This window comes from Pristis pectinata, chromosome 22 (genome assembly GCF_009764475.1).
Source record: "Pristis pectinata isolate sPriPec2 chromosome 22, sPriPec2.1.pri, whole genome shotgun sequence".
NCBI lineage: Eukaryota > Metazoa > Chordata > Chondrichthyes > Rhinopristiformes > Pristidae > Pristis > Pristis pectinata.
In genome coordinates, this window is record NC_067426.1 from 5881142 (window position 1) to 5902594 (window position 21453).

At 42.5% G+C, this 21453-nt stretch overlaps 1 protein-coding gene across 1 annotated transcript in view; it reads left to right on the top strand.

Annotated features, from left to right (window-relative positions):
• The first annotated feature begins 204 nt into the window (after positions 1-204).
• ctsl.1 (cathepsin L.1) overlaps positions 205-21453 on the top strand; it is a 33053-nt gene continuing 11804 nt past the window's right edge. The window contains exons 1-4 of the mRNA XM_052036413.1: positions 205-321; positions 9575-9672; positions 14770-14912; positions 19759-19950. Of these exons, the coding sequence (XP_051892373.1) occupies positions 260-321; positions 9575-9672; positions 14770-14912; positions 19759-19950 (495 nt within the window). The 5' untranslated portion in view covers positions 205-259. The remainder of the gene's footprint in view (positions 322-9574; positions 9673-14769; positions 14913-19758; positions 19951-21453) is intronic.

Genomic DNA, 21453 nt, shown 5'->3' on the forward strand with positions numbered 1-21453 from the left:
CTGCATCAAATGTAATCACTTCCAGGAACTGAAGGATGGTCATCAGACAGTCAGAATCTGGGTCTGCTTCAAGGGTTGTGTAAAAGAAAAAGGAACAAGAATGACAAATTAAGTTCAAGAATTCTTGCTGAGGCACAGCGATGAGCAACAGTGTAACTTGATCAAGAATCAAGTTACAAAAGAAAGATTAGGGGAAATAACCTTCCACGATAAAAGAGGAAACTAAAATGAGGGAGTGAAAGTGGAAGCTGAATAGAAAATGCTAACAACACTCAACAGGTCAGGAAGCGTCCGTGGAGAGATAAACAGAGAACGTTTCAGGTTGGTGATCCTTCATCAGAACTAGGAATATGAGAAAGCATTAGTTTTAAGTTGCAGATTGGGTCAGGGGAATGAATGAGACAGAGGGAATATCTCCTAATAGGGTGGGCTAGGGTTGCCCGGGTGATCCAGTTATTACTGAGCCATTTGGTAAATAAAGTAGAGCTAGTTAGGTGGATTCAAAATTGGCTCGGACGTAGGAAGCAGAGGGTGGTGGTTGAAGGTTGTCTGTCTGATGAAGCCGGTGGCTTGTGGTGTGCCGCAGGGGTCGGCGTCCGGACCCTTGTTGTTCGTTATTTATATAAATGATTTGGATGTGAATGCACAAGGCTTGATCAGTGAGTTTGCGGATGACACCAAATTAGGAGGTGTTGTTGATAGTGAAGAAGGTTATCGTAGATTACAGGGGGACCTTGATCAGTTAGGGAAGTGGGCCGAGGAGTGGCAAATTGATTTCATACAGATAAGTGTGAGGTGATCCATTTTGGAACATCAAATCAGCGTAGGACTTATACTATGAATGGTTGGGTACTCGGGAGTGTAATAGAACAGAGGAACTTAGGAGTACAAGTGCATAGTTCATTGAAAGTGGCATCACAGGTAGACAGGGTGGTGAAAAACACATTTAGAATGCTGGTCTTCATCAGTCAAGGGATTGAGTATAGGAATTGGGACGTTATGTTGCAGTTGTATAAGTCGTTGGTGAGGCCGCACTTGGAGTACTTTGTACAGTTTTGGTCACCCTGTTATAGGAAAGACGTGGTTAAACTGGAAAGAGTGCAGAGAAGATTTACAAGGATGTTACCAGGACTCGAGGGCCTGAGTTATAGGGAGAGGTTGGCCAGGCTGGGTCTTTATTCCTTGGAACGTAGGAGAATGAGGGGCGACCTTATAGAAATGCTTAAAATTATGAGAGGTGGACGGTAACAGTCTTTTCTCTAGGGTAGGGGTGCCCAAAACTAGGGCGCATAGATTTAGAGCGAGAGGGGAAAGATTTAAAAGGGACCTGAGGGGCAACTTTTTCACACAGAAAGTGGTGAGTATATGGAACGAGCTGCCAGAGGAAGTGGGTGAGGCAGGTACAATAGTGTCATTTAAGAAGCGCTTGGATAGGTACATGGAGGGGCGGGGCTTGGAGGGATATGGGCCGAACGCAGGAAATTGGGACCAGCTGGGGGGGCACCGTGGTCGGCACGGACTGGTTGGGCTGAAGGGTCTGTATCTGTGCGGTATTACTCGATGACTCTATGACTATAAACTAATGAGGGCAGTAATGGAGAGAGAAGATATACAAAGGGACGTGTTAATGCTTTGAAAAGCAGGTCAGAGCTTGTGCTGAAACTCTGAAACCCAAAGGAGAATCTGGAACTGCAGAGCAGATCAGGAAGTATCTGTAGAGGAGTTCATGTTACAGATGGTAACCTTACAGCAGGACTGGGAAGTTCAGACACCAAAAGCAAAAGCAAAATTATCTGAAATTGTTGAACTCGATATTAACTCCCAAAGACTTCAACTTGCTGAGTTTGAAGATAATGTGTTGTTCCTTGGGCTTATGCCAGGCTTTGGAGACATGGGAGACTGCAGGTGCTGGAATCTGGAGCAAGAAACAAAGTGCTGGAGGAACTCAGTAGGTCAGGCAGCATCTGCGGAGGAAAAGGGATAGTCGATGTTTCGGGTCAGGACCCTGCATCACGACTTGTGTCGGATTTTGTTGGATCAGTGCAGCAGTCCTTGGACAATTGGCTGAGTGGGAGTGGGATGAGAGTTGAAGTTACAGGAAACTGGGAGCTCGGGGATAGGAGTTAAAATGGTTTCAGCCAATCCACTCCCTACAGTAAACATTCAAAACTCAAATTGCCTAAATTGAAGCTGGTACATTAATATCGAGGCAGAATTTACTTTTATAGAAGATCATTCACTGATTAGATTTGTAACCGGTGAATGCCGTTGAAGTAGATAAGCAGATATTTGAGGTGTAACATTAAAGACTTCTGGAGAGAGAAAGCAATGACTATGACAAGGTAGCATTCATTTCTCAATACAGTAACAAACTGACGAATGGCTTCTCTATATTTCTACAATGTCCTATCTCTGAATCAGAACAGTCAAAGAAAACATATACAGTATGTTTCCAGACTAATGTCTTGTTTCCTTTTAAGCAATTTCTCACTTTTTGATGCAAAATAGAGGAACCATTTCAGTATGAATAAGTCAATTATAAGAACAGTTTGCAGACCTTTCCACTGGTACCTCTGTGTACATCAAAGTGGTGAGTCAGATTTAGATATGGCTCTTTTGAAGTTTCCTGCACCATATCTGAAAGGTATTCTACAAATTTTTTCTCAAAATTTGGTAAGCACTTCAAATATCTTCCTCAAACTGACACACTAGCATATAGAGACAGGACAAGAGACCTCCTATATATCAGAACTTAAGGTGACCAAAGCTGCCAAATAATTATTAAAGAAACTATTCTTCAGACATGACCCACAGGAAGACTGCTCCAGATGGCCCTGAAGTAGAGGTTTCTTTCAACATGTTTTGGAGTTTCTTTTGCACTCAGACATGCCTCATGGTTAACTCGAGGGTCATTCCTAGAGACTGCAGATATGTTGTTTTAAGGCAAACATTGAGAGTCCAAACCCCCAGCACTATTGGGCACAGGATGGAAAAGTTTGACTCTTCTACTGTTATTTTTAATTCTCCTTTTGTTTCTTTCTCGGCCTATATACTACCCTCTGCATGTGCTCCAATAATACATGAACATTGAAATCCCATTAATTTGCTCCAGTACTCGGCATTTTAAACCAGGTCCATCAATGAAGAGACCCACTGGGGGTCTCCGTCATAAAATAATATTGTTAAAACGAGAAGGGGGTTATACGACCCACTGTGTATTTGCCATAACTCCGGTCCAATTTCAAAAATTCATGGGAAAATGTTAATTTCACAGAATCACAGCACAGAAGAAATCCATTCAGCCCTCTGAGCTTGTACTGTCTCTAATGTGAGACCAATCCAACCAGACCCTTCTCCCAACTTCTCCTCATTACCCCTGCAAGTTTCTTTTCCTTTTGATACTCGTCCACCCTCCCCTTTGAAAACCACAATTGAACCTGCTTCCACTATTTCCCCTGGCAGTGCATTCCAACTTGCTGAATAGTAAAGTATTCTCTTCATATCACTTTTGTTCTTTTGCCAATCACCTTCGCTCCATGTCCCCTGGTTCTAGGCCCTTTCTATCAATGTGCACTGCTTCTCTCTCAAGTTATGCAGAATTATTTTAGTAAACCTCTTCTCCAACTTTGACAAAGCTTTCACATCTTTCCTTAGCAGTGATCCCCAAGAACCAGACACAGTCCACCAAATGTGGCTGAAGCAATGTGGCAAAGTTGTTGGTGACCTTTAATTGTGCATGTCAGTCCTTTAAGATGAACTTAGCTAGCAAGAGTCTTTCAATTTTAGGTCAAATGACCCTGCACCCACAGCCTTTGGGAGAGAGAGTTCCTGATTACTGCTGCACATTATGTGGCAAAGAACTTGTAACTTTTACTCTTGCAATGGTATGGCTGTAATTCCAAGGTCATGTCCACTTATTTTGGATCCCTTTTCAGGGGAGAGTATATTTTATTTAACTTACTCCCTCAAATAGTTTTGTCATTTTCATTGCCTTAATTAAATCATCTGAACTCAATCAAATAAAAGTCTAGTTTGCGCTAAAGAAGAAAAATGCCTTTATGTAACCCCTGTGGCAGGTCATAGGTCTGCTGCCTCACAGCGCCAGAGATCCAGGATCGATCCTGACCTCGGGTGCAGTCTGTGTGGAGTTTCCGCGTTCTCCCTGTGACTACATGGGTTTCCTCCAACATCCCAGTGATGTGCGGGTCGGTTGGTATATTGCCCCTAGTGTGTAGGTGAGTGGCAGAATCTGGGGGAGGGGGGGGAGCTGATGAGAATGTGGGGAGAATAAAAAAAAATGAGATTAATGCAGGATTAGTGTAAGTGGGTCATTGATGGACTCGATGGGCTGAATGGCCTGTTTCCATGCTGTATCACTCTATGACTTTAGGCACTTACAAAATGGGCATACGGGAAGCTGGGCCCCCCAACTCTGATCATCTCAAAATTTAGTATAAAGTGAGGTTATGGACATACATGTATGTTGACACTAACAGTAAAGATGTGCATGTATGCCCTTCCAAAGTCTATTGTCTTTCATGACCTCTGGTCATGCCAGACTACTTTATCGTATGGTACATTTAAAATTAAGTCACTATTGCCGAACGTTTTATACATGGCAAGTTCCCACTAACAGCAATCGATCACATACTCTGCATCGTCTTGCTGATTGATGGATAACCCCCGCACTCCTTTTCAAAGATGATCTACCAAATTCTTTATGCCCATCTGAGAAAGGAGACAGTGCCTTGGTTTAAAATCTTATCTGAAAGATAGTAGCTCAGACAGTACAACTCTCGCTCAGTACTGCGCTGGAAGATCAGGCTAGATTATGCTGCTCTAAATCACAACAGCAGCCAAACCATGGAGGAAGTGTGCAGAAATTTAAACAAAAAGTGTACTGGCTTTGCAGAATAATATGTGTTGGCTGTATATTTAACAGCCCAAAGGCAAAATACTGCAGGTGCTGGAAATCTGAAATAAAAATAGAGCATTGCCGGAAATGTTTAACAGCATCTGCAGAGAGAGAGAGAAAGAGGCAACGTTTAATCTGATGGATGTTTAACAACCCTACTGCCCCATGACCGGACTACCCATTCAGACTTATATTACCTCAGAAAGTTTTTTTCAGTGGACCATTTCAATAACTCCCTGAACATGGAAAAGTGTTAAACAGTAAATCCTATTTCACCATGCTGAAAGTTTCTGGGTTTGATGGTTAACCATGGATTATTCATCAGTATACACCTGTCACATTCATCAAACAGTGGTGTCATTACTCTTCTTTAGGCTTCCTTTGGAGTTGCAGTCATCATGAGATAATACTTATGAGTGCTTGATGAATACTGAGGAGCGTTTGATGTTTCTGGGACTTTACTTGATAGAGTTCAGCAGGATGAGGGGGGACCTCATCAAGACCTACCAGATACTGAAAGGCCTGGATAGAGTGGACGTGGAAAGATGTTTCTATCAGTGGGAGAGTCTAGGATCCAAGGGCACAGCCTCAGAATAAAGGGACGTCCCTTTGGAACTGAGATGACAAGGAATTCCTTCAGCCAGAGGGTGGTGAATCTGTGGAATTCATTGCCACGGAGGGCTGTGGAGGCCAAGTCATTGGGTGTATTTAGGGCAGAAGTTGATAGTTTCTTGATTGCTAAGGGGGTTAAGGGTTATGGGAAGAAGGCAGGAAAGTGGGGTTGAAAAAAAAATCAGCCATGATTGAATGGCAGAGCAGACTCAATGGGGAGAATGGCCTAATTCTGCTCCTTTATCTTGTAGTCTTATGGTCTTATCTGAACTGTTGGACAAAGATCCCAGAATATCTATTTTTCATGAAAGTCACAAACCTTTGGAGGGACACTTGTGCACATCCTTACTAACAATGGCAAACAATTAATGTATGTCTGTAACCAAAATGATAGCCCTGTCTTAGACTAATGTTTTGTGCTGACCACTAAGGCCCACCTTTCTGCCTGCCACTGAAAGGTATTTTATTCATTATCATAAACATGTGTTGCCTTGTGTATGGGTGATTTAATTTAATGAAAATGATAAAGTATTTGATGGGATCGATAAAGGACATTCATGAAAATTCATTAAAAAACAAAGATAAATGTTCAATTCAAATTTTACTGTGTTTGAATCCTTTCTGCAAATGAAATTGGGAAATAGAAAAAGAATACTGGAGATATTCATCAGGTCAGGCAACATCTATGGATAAAGAAACAGAGTTAACCTTTCTGGCTGATGACTAGTGATTGAGACATGCAGAAAATAATAGAGAGCAAAATGGGAAAGCTTTAATATGGATTTCTTAAACATAAGATTTCATGACTGGATGCCTGTGATTATGTTTAGTTCATATTGTAATTGTGATGTGATTCACATAAACTTGGGACAGTTTGCTGGATGACCCCCAATTACAGAAGTTCTTGTGAAATCTCAGTGTGACAATCAGAATCAGAATCAGAATCAGATCTATTATCACTGACTTAAATGACATGAAATTTGTTGTTCTGCAGCAGCAGTATGGTGCAAAGACATAAAATTACTATAAATTACAAAAAATAAATATATATTGCGAAAAAAGGAATAATGAGGTAGTGTTCATGGGTTCACGGACTGTTCAGAAATCTGATGACGGAGGAGAAGAAGCTGCTTCTGAATCGTTGAGTGTGGGTCTTCAGGTTCCTGTACCTCCTCCCTGATGGCAGTAATGAGAAGAGGGCATGTCCCAGATGGTGTGGGTCCTTAGTGATGGATGCCACCTTCTTGAGGCAGCGCCTCTTGAAAATGTCCTCGATGGTGGGGAGGGCTGTGCCCTTGACGGAGCTGGCTGAATCTACAACCATCTGCAGATATTTCCTTCACACTTGGTGAGCAAAGCATTTCAAATAAAATTTGAAAGCTTTGGCCAAGGACCAATAGGATGTTATTTTGTCTCAGCATTTGAAAAGTCCACTAAGGTTGTACCCATGTGGGGAAAATTGGATCTCACTTCAGCACCAAGTGACGGGTGAATCATCTTCCACTGTAGATATCTGACCACCACTGTGGCAAACTCTCACATCCATCAAACCTGAAAAAAGTGAAAAGTGCAAACCAAGTAACCACAAGCCAATGAAGTTATTCATCCACGAACCTCTATGAAAAGGGTATAGACACTGGAGGGGTTGCCTGGAAGATTTACAAAAGTGAAACAAGAAATGTGAGGATGCACATTTCAGGAAAAGATGAACGGGTATGCAATGAGCATTCATTAGACTGGTTTCAGGGATGGCAGGTTTGTCTTATGAGGAGACTAGGTCTGTATAGTCTGGAGTTTAGGATGAAAGAGATCCCATTGAAACTTCCAAATTTCTCAGAACTCTTGACATGGTGGGTTGCAGGGACAATGCTTCCCCTGCCGGACGTGTCTAGAACCAAGGGTCACAGTCTCAGAATAGGGGTGAGCCATTCAGGTCAGAGATGAGGAGAGGTCTCGCCACACAGGGTGGTGAATCTTTGGAGTTTTCTATCTCCAAGGCCTGTGGAGGCTCATTTGTTGAATGGAATTCACACTGATAATTTAAGGTGAGGAAGACAGGGGAAACTCAAGTGTAGCTTAAACCCCAACATAGACTGGTTGGTTGCAATGGCCTGTTTCTGAGCTGCAATCCTATGTAAGCCAGCGTAGTGTGAAAATTGCTGGAATCCATTATCTATCACACCAAGTCAATATCTGGAAAAGAAAGTAGTTGGATTTCTTGTGGGCTGTTGTTTGGGATGGATTTTGCAGAAATCATTGTAAATTCCATGGGGTAATTTCTCACCCATCTTCCTTTATTTAATGAACAATGTAGTTGATTCGGAGGAAGTTCAGGAAAGGTTCACTGTGCCCATTGCCGGGATGAAGGAGTTGTCTTATTGGGAACAATTAAAAAGGTTGTGTTAATATTAAATGAAGCGGATATGGATGAGATGTGACCTTATTGAAAGATATACGATTCTGAGGGGATTTGACAGGGTGGATGCTGAGACCTTGTTCCACAATTCAGGAATGTAGAGATATATTTTTGGATTATAGGGCAACTAGAGGTTATATGGGCCAACTGGAGGTTATATCAAGCAAGGACTTGGAATTGCCAAAGGTCGGATCAGCCATGATGTTGTCGAATTGTGAAGCAGGCATGGAGGGGGTCATATGGCCATCATCTGCTCATACTTCGATGTGTTAATCTACTTGACATCAAGAAAAACATCAGGGACTTCACATTCAGCAATAGCTTCAATTTTCTCATAAACCGTTGTCGTGGAAAAGGATACTTTGGTTAGCCAAGTGTGAAATTCAGCTGCTCCTTGCTCGTAACAACAGACAAACGAAACTGCTTAAATCAGCAAAAGTAATTTCCTGGATTATGAGTTCTCGTGTTGTTTTCTCTAACCTCTTTCATGGGTTTTATTCTTGTGACTTTTTAATCTGTGAATAGTTTTGCTTTTGATATTATGACATGATTCATATATTTTTAATGCCCAAGGAATACAAGGTAGAAGTACAATGGAACATAAGAGTAAGAGGCCACTTAGCCCCTCATCACTATGACTGAAATGTGATCTAACTTCACAGAGCAATTAATCTCAATGATTTGACTAACAGTCTGGAGCACAGGTTCGAATCCCAGCATAGCAACGAGGGATTTAAATTCAATTAAATAATCTCTGGAGCTCCTCAGTCCTGATGAGGGTCTTGATCTGAAACGTCAACTGTTCATTTCCCTCCATAGATGCTGTCTGACCTGCTGAGTTCCTCCAGCTTTTTGTGTACTGCTCCAGACTTCCACATTTGCAGTCTCTTGTGTCTCCTAAATAATCTCTGGTTTTCTTTCTTAGTTTGTTTCTGCAATGGTGACCACAAACTATGGGATTATCATAAAATCCATCTGGTTCAATAATGCTATTCAAGCAAGGAAATCTGCCCTTTTGTATATCCAGACCCAATGCATTTTGGTTGACTTTCAACTGCTCTCTACAATGCCTATCTTTTTGTATCAACAACTGCACAGTTTGGAGGACTACTCTCAACATGACTGGGTGAATACAGTATTTTAATTAAATGTATACACACAGAGTAGAATTAATACTAATGCTTGGAATAAGGAAGTGCAACTAATGAGAAAAGCCTCATATTTGTATGAAACTTAGTAAAATAACATGTTATTGTTTTCAAGTGAGAATTCCCTCCTGCATTTCCCAAATATTTATTAGTATATATCTTGGAAATTGCTTGGTGATTCATACATTTCCTATCATCTTGTGGTTTGAACCAAATTGAAAAGAACCACCCATTTCCTCTTTTTTTAAACCAGCAAGCAAAAACCATAGATGGCAAGTGTGTGTGTATAAATACTTGACCTCTCTCGATTCCTGCACTTGGGATGTTATTTCAGCGACTAATCTCAGCAGCAATTTGGCTTACTTTTTACAGTAAACCTCGGGTGAGATTTACCTTCCACGTTCTTCTACAAACATCCAAACTCACATTTTGATGGTTTTTAAACTTCGAATGAAATAATTTGATTTTAATTCTTTAATTTAGAATGGAGTTTGTGATATTGGTGATGCTTCTAACATTGACAAATGCTGCCAGCTTCCCTGTTGAGGAAACAGAATGGCTTGCCTGGAAAGAAAACTTTGGTAATTATTCTGTCTTATTTTATGCTCACTTAGATGTTAAATAGTTGTTGCAATAAATTGTCCGTGCCTTGTGTGTTTGAAGTGTCTACTTCAGCTATGAGATGTGGATGGACACATCAAGTCATGGATTTTGAACAATGATAGCAACATGTTGATGAAAAGAGAGACCTTGGTATTCAAGTTCATAGTTTTCTGAAAGTGGCAACGCAGGTAGATGGTGTGGTGAATAAGTCAGGACGTTAAGTTGCAACGTTATAAAACACTGGTTGGGCCACTCTTGGAGTACTGTGTGTAGTTCTGGATGCCACATTTTATAGGAAGGATGTGATTGCGCTGGTGAGAGTGCAGAGGAGATTCAGCGGGATGTTACCTGGAATGGAGGGCTTTAGTTATGGGCAAAGATTGCAGCTGGGCTTGTTTTCCCTGGAGTGAAGGAGGCTGATAAAGGTATATAGAATTATAAGAGGCATAGATAGGGTAGAGAGTCAGTCTTTTTCCCTCTGTAGGGGTATCTAAAACAAGAGGGTGAGTGGAAGGAGTTTTAAAGGAGATTTGAGGAGAAAGATTTTACACAGAGAGTGTTGATATCTACCACTGCCAGAGGAAGTGGTGGAATCAAGTACAATTACGACATTCAATAAACATTTAGGCAGGCACTTGAACTGGAAAGGAATAGAACATAGAACATTACAACACAGTACAGGCCCTTCGGCCCACAGTGTTGTGCCGACATTTTATCCTGCTCTAAGATCTATCTAACCCTTACTTCTCTTATAGCCCCCTATTTTTCTATCATACAATCTTAAATGTCCCTAATGTATCTGCCCCCACAACCTCTGCTGGCAGTGCGTTCCACGCACCCACCACTCTCTGTGTAAAGAAACTTACCCCAGACATCCCCCTTATACCTTCCTCTAATCACCTTAAAATTATGTCCCCTCGTGTTAGCCGTTGTCTCTGACTGTCCACTCGAGCTATGCCTCTTATCAACTTGTACACCTCTATCAAGAAGGTTACAGACGTAATGTGGGCAAATGGGACTAGTATAAATGGGCAAAAAGGTCAGTATGGATGTGGTGGGCCAAAGGGCTCATTTCTGTGCTGTACAATTCTATAACTGACTTATTTTTGTATGGTAGCTTCAACACAGTAGCGTTGCGAGTGGAGTCATTGTCTCATCGTGCTCATGACCCAGTTTCAATCGTGATCTCAGACACTGTCTGCATGGAGTTTATACATTCTGCCTGTGGCTGCATGGGTTTTTTCTGGGTGCTCCAGTTTTCTCCCACATCCCAAAGACGTGTGGGTGGGGAGGTTAATTTGCCACTGTAAATAGTACCTAGTGGAGGTGTCTGTGGTAGAATCACAGAGAAGTTGATGAGAATATGTGGAGAATAAAGGAAAGAATTAATGTAGAATTGGTGTAAGGTTGTGGTTTATGGTTGGCACAGACTCTGTGGATCAAAGGCTTTGTTTATGTGTTGTAGGATCAGGATGCATCAGGATGATTCAATGACAAATCATCCTGATGTCCTTTGCAGGAACATTATCAATTAACTTTTAGCACTGAGCCACATAAAGACATTTAATTGTTTGTAATACAGTTTCTCTTTAAATATTATATATGTATTTTCTAGAAACAAAATATTATCTAATGTAGATGAAGATGGAGATAGGTCCACAGATTGATTCTTGGGATGGTGGGCTTCTCAAATGAGAAGAGTTTACTAGGTCTCCGTTCTGTCTGCAATGGCCATCTTGAGCTTCTGGTTATGTGTCACTTCAAGTCTCCTTCCCACTCCCACATCGACCTGTTTGTCCTTGACTTTCTTCTTTACTACAGAGAGGCCAAACACAAATGGGGTAGCTTGTAACCCAATTGTATGAACAATGAATTTTCCATTTTCAGGTAACCCGTCCCCCTGATGGTCTTCTCCCACACCCACTCACTTGTCCACCTAGGTTCCTTCTCCTGTTCATCTTTCTTCGTTTAGCAGACTCAGAGGTGATTCATCGAAATGTTCAGAATTCCTAAGGGGATGGACAGGATCGACATGGAGTTGATGTATCCTCTGGTCAAGATGTCTAGAAACAGAGTCTCAAATAAGGAGAGGTATTTTTCATCTTACAACTGGTAAACCATTGGAATTCACTACCTGAGAGGACCATGGAGTATATTCAATAGATTAATTGATGTTTAGATGTTAAGAAATGGGATTAGTGCAGAAAAGTGGTATTAAGGTTATAGATTGTAGGCTGAAAGGCTTGTTCCTGTCGTAGACCAGCCAGCAGTTCTTACGTGCTGGTTGAACTTCAGTCTCTCTGTAGTCATGAGTTAAAAGTTCAGCCAGGATGTAAGAACTGCAAACTCATTTGGAAAGCTAGGAGGGTAATCAGGGAATCAAGAAATAGATCACTGATCAAAGATAACAGTTGGCTTCTGCTATAACACTCAGGCAGAACGCACAGGGGAAGCTGTTGCTGTTAAGATGTGGTGAGGGTAACAGTAAGTCTTTCGACAGCCTTGTCCAGGGAGCAGGTGCATGTTGCTTCTGGATGTCTTGAAGTTCCTGCCTGTCCTTTATGAAACTGTCCCTCTCTACCTCATGCACCATTGACACGCATGGATCGTTATGGATTTTCCGACGTGTATGATAAACATGAACTAAACTGCCATAGATATTTAGGGCTCATAATTGGCAAGCTAAATAACTTCTAAATTGTGATGTAATGAATAACAACTGCCAAAAATTAACTGTTATAAATGTGCAGTCTATTTCTGTCATATTTTGAACCTTTCAGTGAGATTTTAAGTATGTTTCTTATGGTCTTTTTTCTCCTCTTAATCCAGCCTTTTTTTTGTCCCTTATTTGACAATGATTCCCTCCCCTACAATCTCGTAATTCATCCTCCACCTGAGTTTATCCACTGTTTATTTCTTACCCAAATCTCAATGCTTCAGATTGTTATGCAAATAATTTATCATTTGAAATATGGGTAGATTGTGTGATTTGACAAACCATTTTAAAAGTACCTCAAGTGGCTTACAAATTCAAAGCCTACTCCAGTTAAGGTGGAGGAACTAATCGAAAGGAATTATTTTACTTCTTACCCAAAATAATGGTGAGATCAGGGAGGGGTATGTTGATATTCTCAGACATGTTGATATTAAGATAGAGGAGGTGTTTGGTGTCTTGAAAAACATTAAGGTGGATAAGTCCCCAGGGCCTGATGGGATCTATCCTGGGATACTGAGTGAAGCAAGATCACTCATGGTAGGCTGGTCCAGAAAATTATGTCACATAGAATCCACAGGAAGTTGGTAAATTGGATCCAAAATTGACCTGACCATAGAAGACAAGAGGGTAAAGGTAGAGAGAGCGTTTTCTGACTGGACGTCGGTGACTAGTGGTTTTCCACATGGATCAATGCTGGGACCTTTGTTGTCTGTAATATATACTAATGATTTGGATGAAAATGTAGTTGGGCTGATTAGTAAGTTTGCAGGCGACAAGAAAATTGGTGGAGTTGTAGGTAGTGAGGAAGGTTGTTGAAGGATACGGCAGGACGTTGATCAGTTGGAAATTTGAGCAGAAAGATGGAAGATGGAGTTTAATCTAGACAAATGTAAGGTGTTGCATTCTGGGAGGTCAAATGCAAGAGGAAGGTGTACAGTAAATGACAGGACCCTTGGGAGCATTGATGTACAGATGGATCTCGGAGTGTAAATCCAAAGCTGCCTGAAAGTGGCAACAGAAGAAGACGGAGAGGTAAAGAAGGGCTACAGCATGCTTGCCTTCATCAGTCAGAGCATAGCTGGCAGGTCATGTTGCAGGTGTATTGAACTTTGGTTGGGCCACATTTGGAGGATTGTGTGCAGTTCTGGTCACCACACAGTAGGAAGGATGTGGGGGCTTTGGAGAGGCTGCAGAAGAGGTTCACCAGGATGCTGCCTGGATTAGAGTGTATTAGCTATAAAGAGAGGTTGAACAAACTTGGATTGTTTTCTCTGGAATATCGGAGGCTGAGAAGCGACACAAGATTATGAGAGGCATAGATAGGGTAGGCAGAGTTCAGGGCCCTAGTTCCCAGGCTGGAAATGTCAAATACTAGAGGGCATAAGGTGAGGAGGGATAGGAAATGTGCGGGGCAAGTTTTGGGCAGTGGTGGGTGCCTGGAATGGACTCCCAGGGGAGGTGGTAGAAGCAGGTACGATAGTAATGTTTGAGAGACATTTTGAGATATGGACTATGTGCAGGCAGGTGGGATTAGTTTAGATCAGCATCATTGATGGTGCAGGCATGGTGGGCTGAAGGGCCTGATCCTGTGCTGTACTGTTCTATGTTGTTTTATGAAAATCTCATTGCTTCCCCTGTTCTCCCATGTTCCAAACATCTGGAAATACAAGAGACTACATATGCTGGAATCTGGAGCAACAAACAATCTGCTGGAGGAACTCAGTGGGTTGAGCACTGTGATAGAGAAGGTGCAGATCATTTGTTGTTCTGGATATCCAGTTGCCCTGCTTGTACCACTTTCAGTTTATAACTTCAGCAACTTTGCTGAACAAAAATAATTTGAGCTGCAGAACTTAACTAATGTAAGATGCTGTTAAATTTCCTGCTTTGGCAAAATTCTGGCCCCTTGAGTACTTCCACAAACAAAAAATCTCAAATTTTATTGCATTGTAAATGGCTATATTTTTATTTATTGGAGATTTTTTTTCTGTAAGTTCTTAAGGGGCCATGATTTTTGTTCCTTTTATATTTAATGGGTAATATATTTCATATTATCACACGCCATTTCACACCTACATACATTTGTATCTTGTCAATGTGGTATTTTAGCTGTGTATATGATACACCAGAGAGAATCATCGTAGGTCAGTTCACTAAATGAAGTCAAGGTAACTCCTTAGTTCTGATACAAGGTCAGTGATCTGATGCATTAATTGTATTTCTTTCTCCACAGGTGCTGCCTGACCCGCTGAGTATTTCCAGCATTCTCTATTTTTATTTAGCTCCATTCGTCTTCACTCTGCCTCTGAGGGTACAGAGTGACTGGGCTTCTTTTGTAACCTTGTTCCTTTCATTCAAGGGAAGTCATACTCTTCTAATGAAGAGGAAGCCCATCGTAAAGAAATCTGGCTGACTAACCTGAAGACGGTTATAATGCACAACATGCTGGCAGATCAGGGCTTGTCCACCTACCGAATGGGAATGAATGCCTTTGCTGACCTGGTAATTCAACATTTATTATTTTCTATAAAGGTGCCTTTACGGCACGGAAGTAGATTGTGTGTTGAACTGTGTTCTTGCAAACCTAGAGTTGATGCTTCAAAAGAGAGAAGTGAAGGGATTGGAAGTTTGAATATCATTTTGGTTTAACACCCACACTCCAGTGTACTGGTAACGGACATGGTGGTTTCTCATGCTTCCTACAAATCTTTTAAGCTGCTTGTGCCAAGTCAGGAGTTGGCATAGAGTTGATGGATTGAATGGTCTCCAGTGTGTTTTGATTCTATGATTTTAAGTATACGATCCCCAACAAATTGAGTGGAGATGTGTGTGTACACTAATGGCTTGACAAGAGAATGGAGCTGCAGCTGTGTAGGTACAGAAGCCTGATGCCCCACACCACCAGGTTCAGGAACAGCTACTTTCCTACAACCATCAGGTGCTTGAACTGACCTGCACAAACCTAACCCTACCCCAGTAACAGAACACTACAGATCACCTCTTGCACTACCATGGACTTGTCTCCGAAAGGTTTTTTCTGCACTAATGTTTTGTTTTGCAGTCTTTTTCTTCACGTCTTGTATAATTTATGTATAATTTGCATCTATGTATTGTCTGAATCTATGTGCCTGTAATGCCGCTGCAAGTTTTTCATTGAATCTGTATCTCACCGTACTTCTGCACATGATAATAAACTTGACTTGATTAAGCTCGACTGATTCCAGGGATGAGGGACTTTAGCTACAAGCTGGGCTTGTTGTCCGTGGAGCTGAGATGGTTCAGTGGATATTGGCCAAAAGTTGAACAAGGATGGATCTGTTCAACTTCATTAGTTAAGTTAGTTGAGTTCTGCAGCTCAAGTTATTTTTGTTTAGCAAAGTTGCTGAAGTACAAACAGGGCAATTGGATACCTAGAACAATAAATGATCTGTACCCTCTCCATCGCAATCTGTTCAGGCAGCATCTGGGAGAGGAAATGGACAGTCAATATCTTGGGTCGAGGCCCTTCATCTGAACTTCTTTCCCCTCCTCCACTCACTCCAACTGCCCATCGTCCACACACTCCTCCCACTGGGTCACCTCACCGTTCAGTTCCCATCTGCCCTCCCCACCTCCCTTATTTGGTTCCATGCTTCACCTTCCTTTCCCACCAGATTGCATCATCTGCTGACCTCTGTTGACTCCACCTATCACCTCCTAACCTCAGTCACTATTTCCACTTTTCCTCCCTAATTCTGCCCATCACCCTTCTTCACCTGGATCCACCCATCCAGGTTTACACTGTCTGCACTTCCTGCTGCCTGGGGAAAGTGTGAGGGACAGTTTGTTTTTTTACTCAGAGAATCAAGGACCCCTCCCACCCTGGACATTCTCTCTACTCCCTCACCCCCCCCCCCCCGCCCATCAGGTAGAAGGTACAAAAGCTTGAGAACACACACCACTAGGCTCAAGGACAGCTTCTATCCCGCTGTTATAAGACTCTTGAATGAAACTCTACGCAATAAACATGAACTCTTGATCTCTCAGTCTAGCTCGTCATGACCCTTGCACATTATTTGTCTACCTGCACTGCACTTTCTCTGTAACTGTAACACTATATTCTGTATCCTGTTTTATTTCCTTTTGTACTACCTTGATGTACCTACGTATGAAATGATCTTGTCTGGATGGCATGTAAACAAAAGCTTTTCACTGTATTTCACAATGTGACAATAATAAACCAATTACCAATTATCTGTTGACAGCTCTTGCTCCACCCCTTCCTCTTGCCTCTTTATACTGGCTATCTCCCCTCTATCTCTCAGTCCAGATGAAGGGTCTCCACCCGAAATGTCGACTGAGCATTTCCCTCCACAGATGCTGCCTGACCCTCTGAGTTGTTTGTTGCTTCTTTAAAAGGGAATTGGAGGGGCACAGGACAGAACATTTGCAGGGCTACGGGGAAAGAGTGGAGGAATGGAAATGAAGGGTCACTCTGCAGGGAGCTGGCATGGAATTGATGGGCCACATGGCCTCATCCTGTGCTGGAACAATTCATTGACTCTTAAGATTATTTGTTTGGGACTGGCAGCAGCAGTGTGAGTGGAGTATTGAAGATTCTTTTTAACTGGCAAATAACAATCGAAATGTATTTAGTGTGAACTTTATATCAGCTCTGTTTAGATGGCTGGCTCCTTTGTCAAAGGCTGTGGGCATCCTATCTGGATGCATCACAGCTTGGTACGGCAACTGCTCTGTCCAGGACCACAAGAAACTGCAGAGAATTGTGGACACAGCCCAGCGCATCAAGGAAACCAGCCTTCCTTCCTTGGACTCTGTCTTTACCTCTCGCTGCCTTGGCGAAGCAGCCGGCATAATCAAAGACCCCGCCCACCCGGGTCATTCTCTCTTCTCTCCTCTTCCATCAGGTAGAAGATACAGGAGTCTGAGGGCACGTACCACTGGGCTTAAGGACAGCTTCTATTCCACTGTGATAAGACTACTGAATGGTTCCCTTATACAATGAGATGGACTCTGACCTCATGATCTACCTTGTAGTGACTTTGCACCTTATTGCACTGCACTTTCTCTGTAGCTGTGACACTTTACTCTGTACTGTTATTGTTTTTACCTGTACTACCTCAATGCACTCTGTACTAACTCAATGTAACTGCACTGTGTAATGAATTGACCTGTACGATCGGTATGCAAGACAAGTTTTTCACTGTGCTTCACTACAAGTGACAATAATAAACCAATACCAATACCAAGGAGATTTGAGTGTGGAAGTTTTAGCCACTGTCGTTCAGTACTGATGGAGTGCTGCACTGTCTTTTTGACCAGGCTTTAACTGAGACCCTGTCTGCTCTGTCAAGAGAATACAAAAGAACACAAAGCACTGTGTGCAGACCAGGTGGAGTGGGGGTGGGGGGGAAGGGGTTATTCCTGGTGCACTGGCCAGTATTTATCCCCAGTTACCCCACTAAAACAGATTGGCTTAGATATTAGGACATGTGTAACTTTTTTCAGTATTCGCTTATTCCACAATCCCTGCCTCTGCTATCCTTGATTCCCCATTCGAGACTCCAGTCTTCCTGCCACCTACCATCTTCAATGAAAAGCCGACCACCAGATCCGCTCCACCTTCCCCCATCCCCATAGGCCTTGATAGGGTACCTAACCTCTGCCCCCCACACCCTCTCCCCCCCACCCCCACCCCCACCGTTCTCTCCCAACTCCCTGAGCACAACCTCTGTCAAGAATGTGCAGCAGCCGTTCTCAGGTGCTGTTGATGTTTGCAAAGCAGTAGCTGGTGCAACAAGCCTCCACCTATCGCCTCCCAGCCTCTATGTCTCTATTTCCACTCTCCTGTCCTTTATCTGCCTATCACCACCCCCCTCGCCTGCATCCACCTCTCACCTGCCAGCTCTTCCTCCACCCCTTTTTTATACTGGCTATCTCCCCTCTATCTTTCAGTCCAGGTGAAGGGTCTTGACCAGAAACGTCGACTGTCCATTCCCCTCCACAGATGCTGCCTGACTCTCTGAGTTCCTCCAGATTCCAGCATCTGCAGTCTGTTGTGTCTCCAACAACTCTTTGTTCACCTGTTAAGGTGCATAACAGCTGATTGGTCTTTATCTGATCGGGGTACATTGTTATTTGGGAACCTTGCTGTTACAAGTTGACTGCTGCATATCCTGCATTACAATTGTGTCTAACTTTTAAAAGAATATCAATGACTGTGGAGATGAAAGATTGCAGATTCTTGAATCTAGAGCAAAAAACAGTTGGACTTGACAGCAGCTAGTTTTTTGTTATTGGCTGTAGTATGCTTTAAGGAATTGGAATTTGTTTATTATTGTCACATGTACTGAGGTGCAGTGAAAAACTTGTCTTGCATGCTGTTCATACAGATCAATTCATTACACAATGCATTGAGGTAGTATAACATAAAACAATACAAAATGCAGAATAAAGTGTTACAGTTACAGAGAAAGTGTAGTGCAGGTAGACAATAAGGTGCAAGGTCATGACGAGGTAGATTGTAAGGTCACGAGTCCTCTTATTGTACTAGGGAACCGTTCAATAGTCTTATAACAGCGATGCTGTCCTTGAGCCTGATGGTACATGCTTTCAGGCTTGTATCTTTGGCCTAATGGGAGGGGGGAGAACAGAGAATGTCCGGGGTGGGTGGGGTCTTTGATTATGCTGACTGCTTTACTGAGGAAGTGAGAAGTATAGACAGAGTCCATGGAGGGGAGGCTGGTTTCTGTGATGTGCTGAGCTGTGATCACAGCTCTCTGCAGTTTCTTGCAGTCACGGGCAGAGCAGTTGCCATACCAAGCTGTGATGCATCCATATAAGATGCTTTCTATGGTGCATCGATAAAAATTGGTGAGGGTCAACGTGGACATGTCAAATTTCTTTACCTTCCTGAGGAAGTAGAGGTGCTGGTGAGCTTTCTTGGCTGTGGCGTCTACATGGTTGGACCAGGACAGGCTATTGGTGATGTTCACTCCTCGGAACTTGAAGCTCTCAACCCTTTCAACCTCAGCACCATTGATGTAAACAGGAGCATGTACACCGCCCCCTTTCCTGAAGTCAATGACCAGCACTTTTGCTTTGCTGACATCTTAAGATCACATCAATTATTCCCTTTTTTTAACATTTTACTTTAAAAATAATCTACTAAAATTCTCTTACTGAAGGTTAATGATTGCATGTTTACACAAAGATAGCCACTAATCTCTCATCCTTGTCAATCCCATTCATGAATCTGGTCAAGATTTACCTGCTAAATGTTACCTTATCGCTAATCTATAAATATTAAAAGGGATCACATGTTAATAATTAATCGTTTCTTTTTCAGGATGATGGAGAATATAAAAAATTGATACTTGGTAATTGCCTGAAAACTGCCAATGCCACAAAATTCACTAGCTTCACCTCCCTGACCGATAAGAATGTTAGTCTGCCCGATACGGTTGACTGGAGAGACCAAGGTTATGTGACTCATGTCAAAGACCAACAACAGTGTGGTTCCTGTTGGGCATTCAGTGCGGTAAGTGTACGATGATTTGAATGCTTTTAGTTATACGTAAATGTTAGGCTTGGTCCAGATAGAAAACTACACTGAATATTGCATAGCCACTTGGCTAAATCGAAGCATGTAAATTTATGAAAGAAACTTTAGAAAGGGTGCAGAGGAGATTTACCAGGATGCTTTCTGGATTGGACAGCATGTCTTATGAGGATAGGTTGAACGAGCTAGGGCTCTTCTCTTTGGAGCGAAGGAGGGTGAGAGGTGACTTGATAGAGGTGTACAAGATGATAAGAGGCATATGTCGACTGGACAGCCAGAGACTTTTCCCCAGGGTGGAAATGGCTAACACGAGGGGACATAGTTTTAAGGTGATTGGAGGAAAGTACAGGAGGTAAGTTTTTTTACACAGAGAGTGGTGGGTGGGTGGAATGCACTGCCAGGGATGCTGGTACAGGCAGATACATTAGGGACATTTAAGAGACTCTTAGATAGGCACATGGATGATGGAAAATGGAGGGGTATGTGGGAGGATAGGGTTAGATTAATCTTAAAGTAGATTAAAAGGTTGGCACAACATCATGGGCCAAAGGGTCTGTAGTGTGCTGCAACGTTCTATGTTCGATGTAACTCCAAAGTACTTAAATCAGGACCTAATGTGATTGCATTAAATTTCCATCACACTTTGGAATTATTGATGTTCATATGTTGTAATACTGAAAGTATTTATCAGAATTTTGGTAAAATGTTATAAATTTGTCCATTGAGTGTTGCAATACTGATGGTAAGTAGTACGTCTTCAGTGTGATTTTGGCCTTCAGGTGAGCTCAGTGCTGAGAAAATAGGTGATTACTCTTTTGAGCTGGGGAAACACAGGGGAATAAGTTGCTAAAAAGTTCAGTTGAGTTTATTCCTTCCCAAAGACATCCTTTATTTTCAGGTCAGAGGCCCTTTGTATTCAAGGAGCCTTCTACACGGCCAAAGCTTGTGTGGCTGAGGTGGATTTGGAGGCTTGTTCAAATGACCTGCCCCTTTCCCACGACCACACTGGCTGCCTTTATCTCACCTTCCCTCCACTAAAATTCGAACTGGCAGGTTTGAAGTCCTGTGACAGGGGCTGTTACCTGAAGTGAGAAACAAAGGACTGCAGATGCTGGAATCTAGATGAAAAACACGATGATGCTGGAGGAACTCAGCAGGCCAGGCAGCATCCGTGGAGAAAAGCAGGCGGTCAACGTTTTGGGTCAGGACCCTTCTTCAGGACTGAAGATAGGAAAAGGCCCAATATATAGGAGGGAAAAGCAGAGCAGTGATAGGTGGACAAAAGAGGGGAGGCGGGGTGGGCACAAGGTGGTGATAGGTAGATGCAGGTAAGAGATAGTGATGGGCAGGTGCGGGGGAGGAGGGGAGAGCAGATCCACAGGGGGAGGGATCAAAGGTAAAGATAGAGAAAAAAATCAGGGTAGAAAAAAGAGACAGAGGCTGGGAGAGGGAAGAAGAAGCACGGTTGGATGGGGGTTGTGG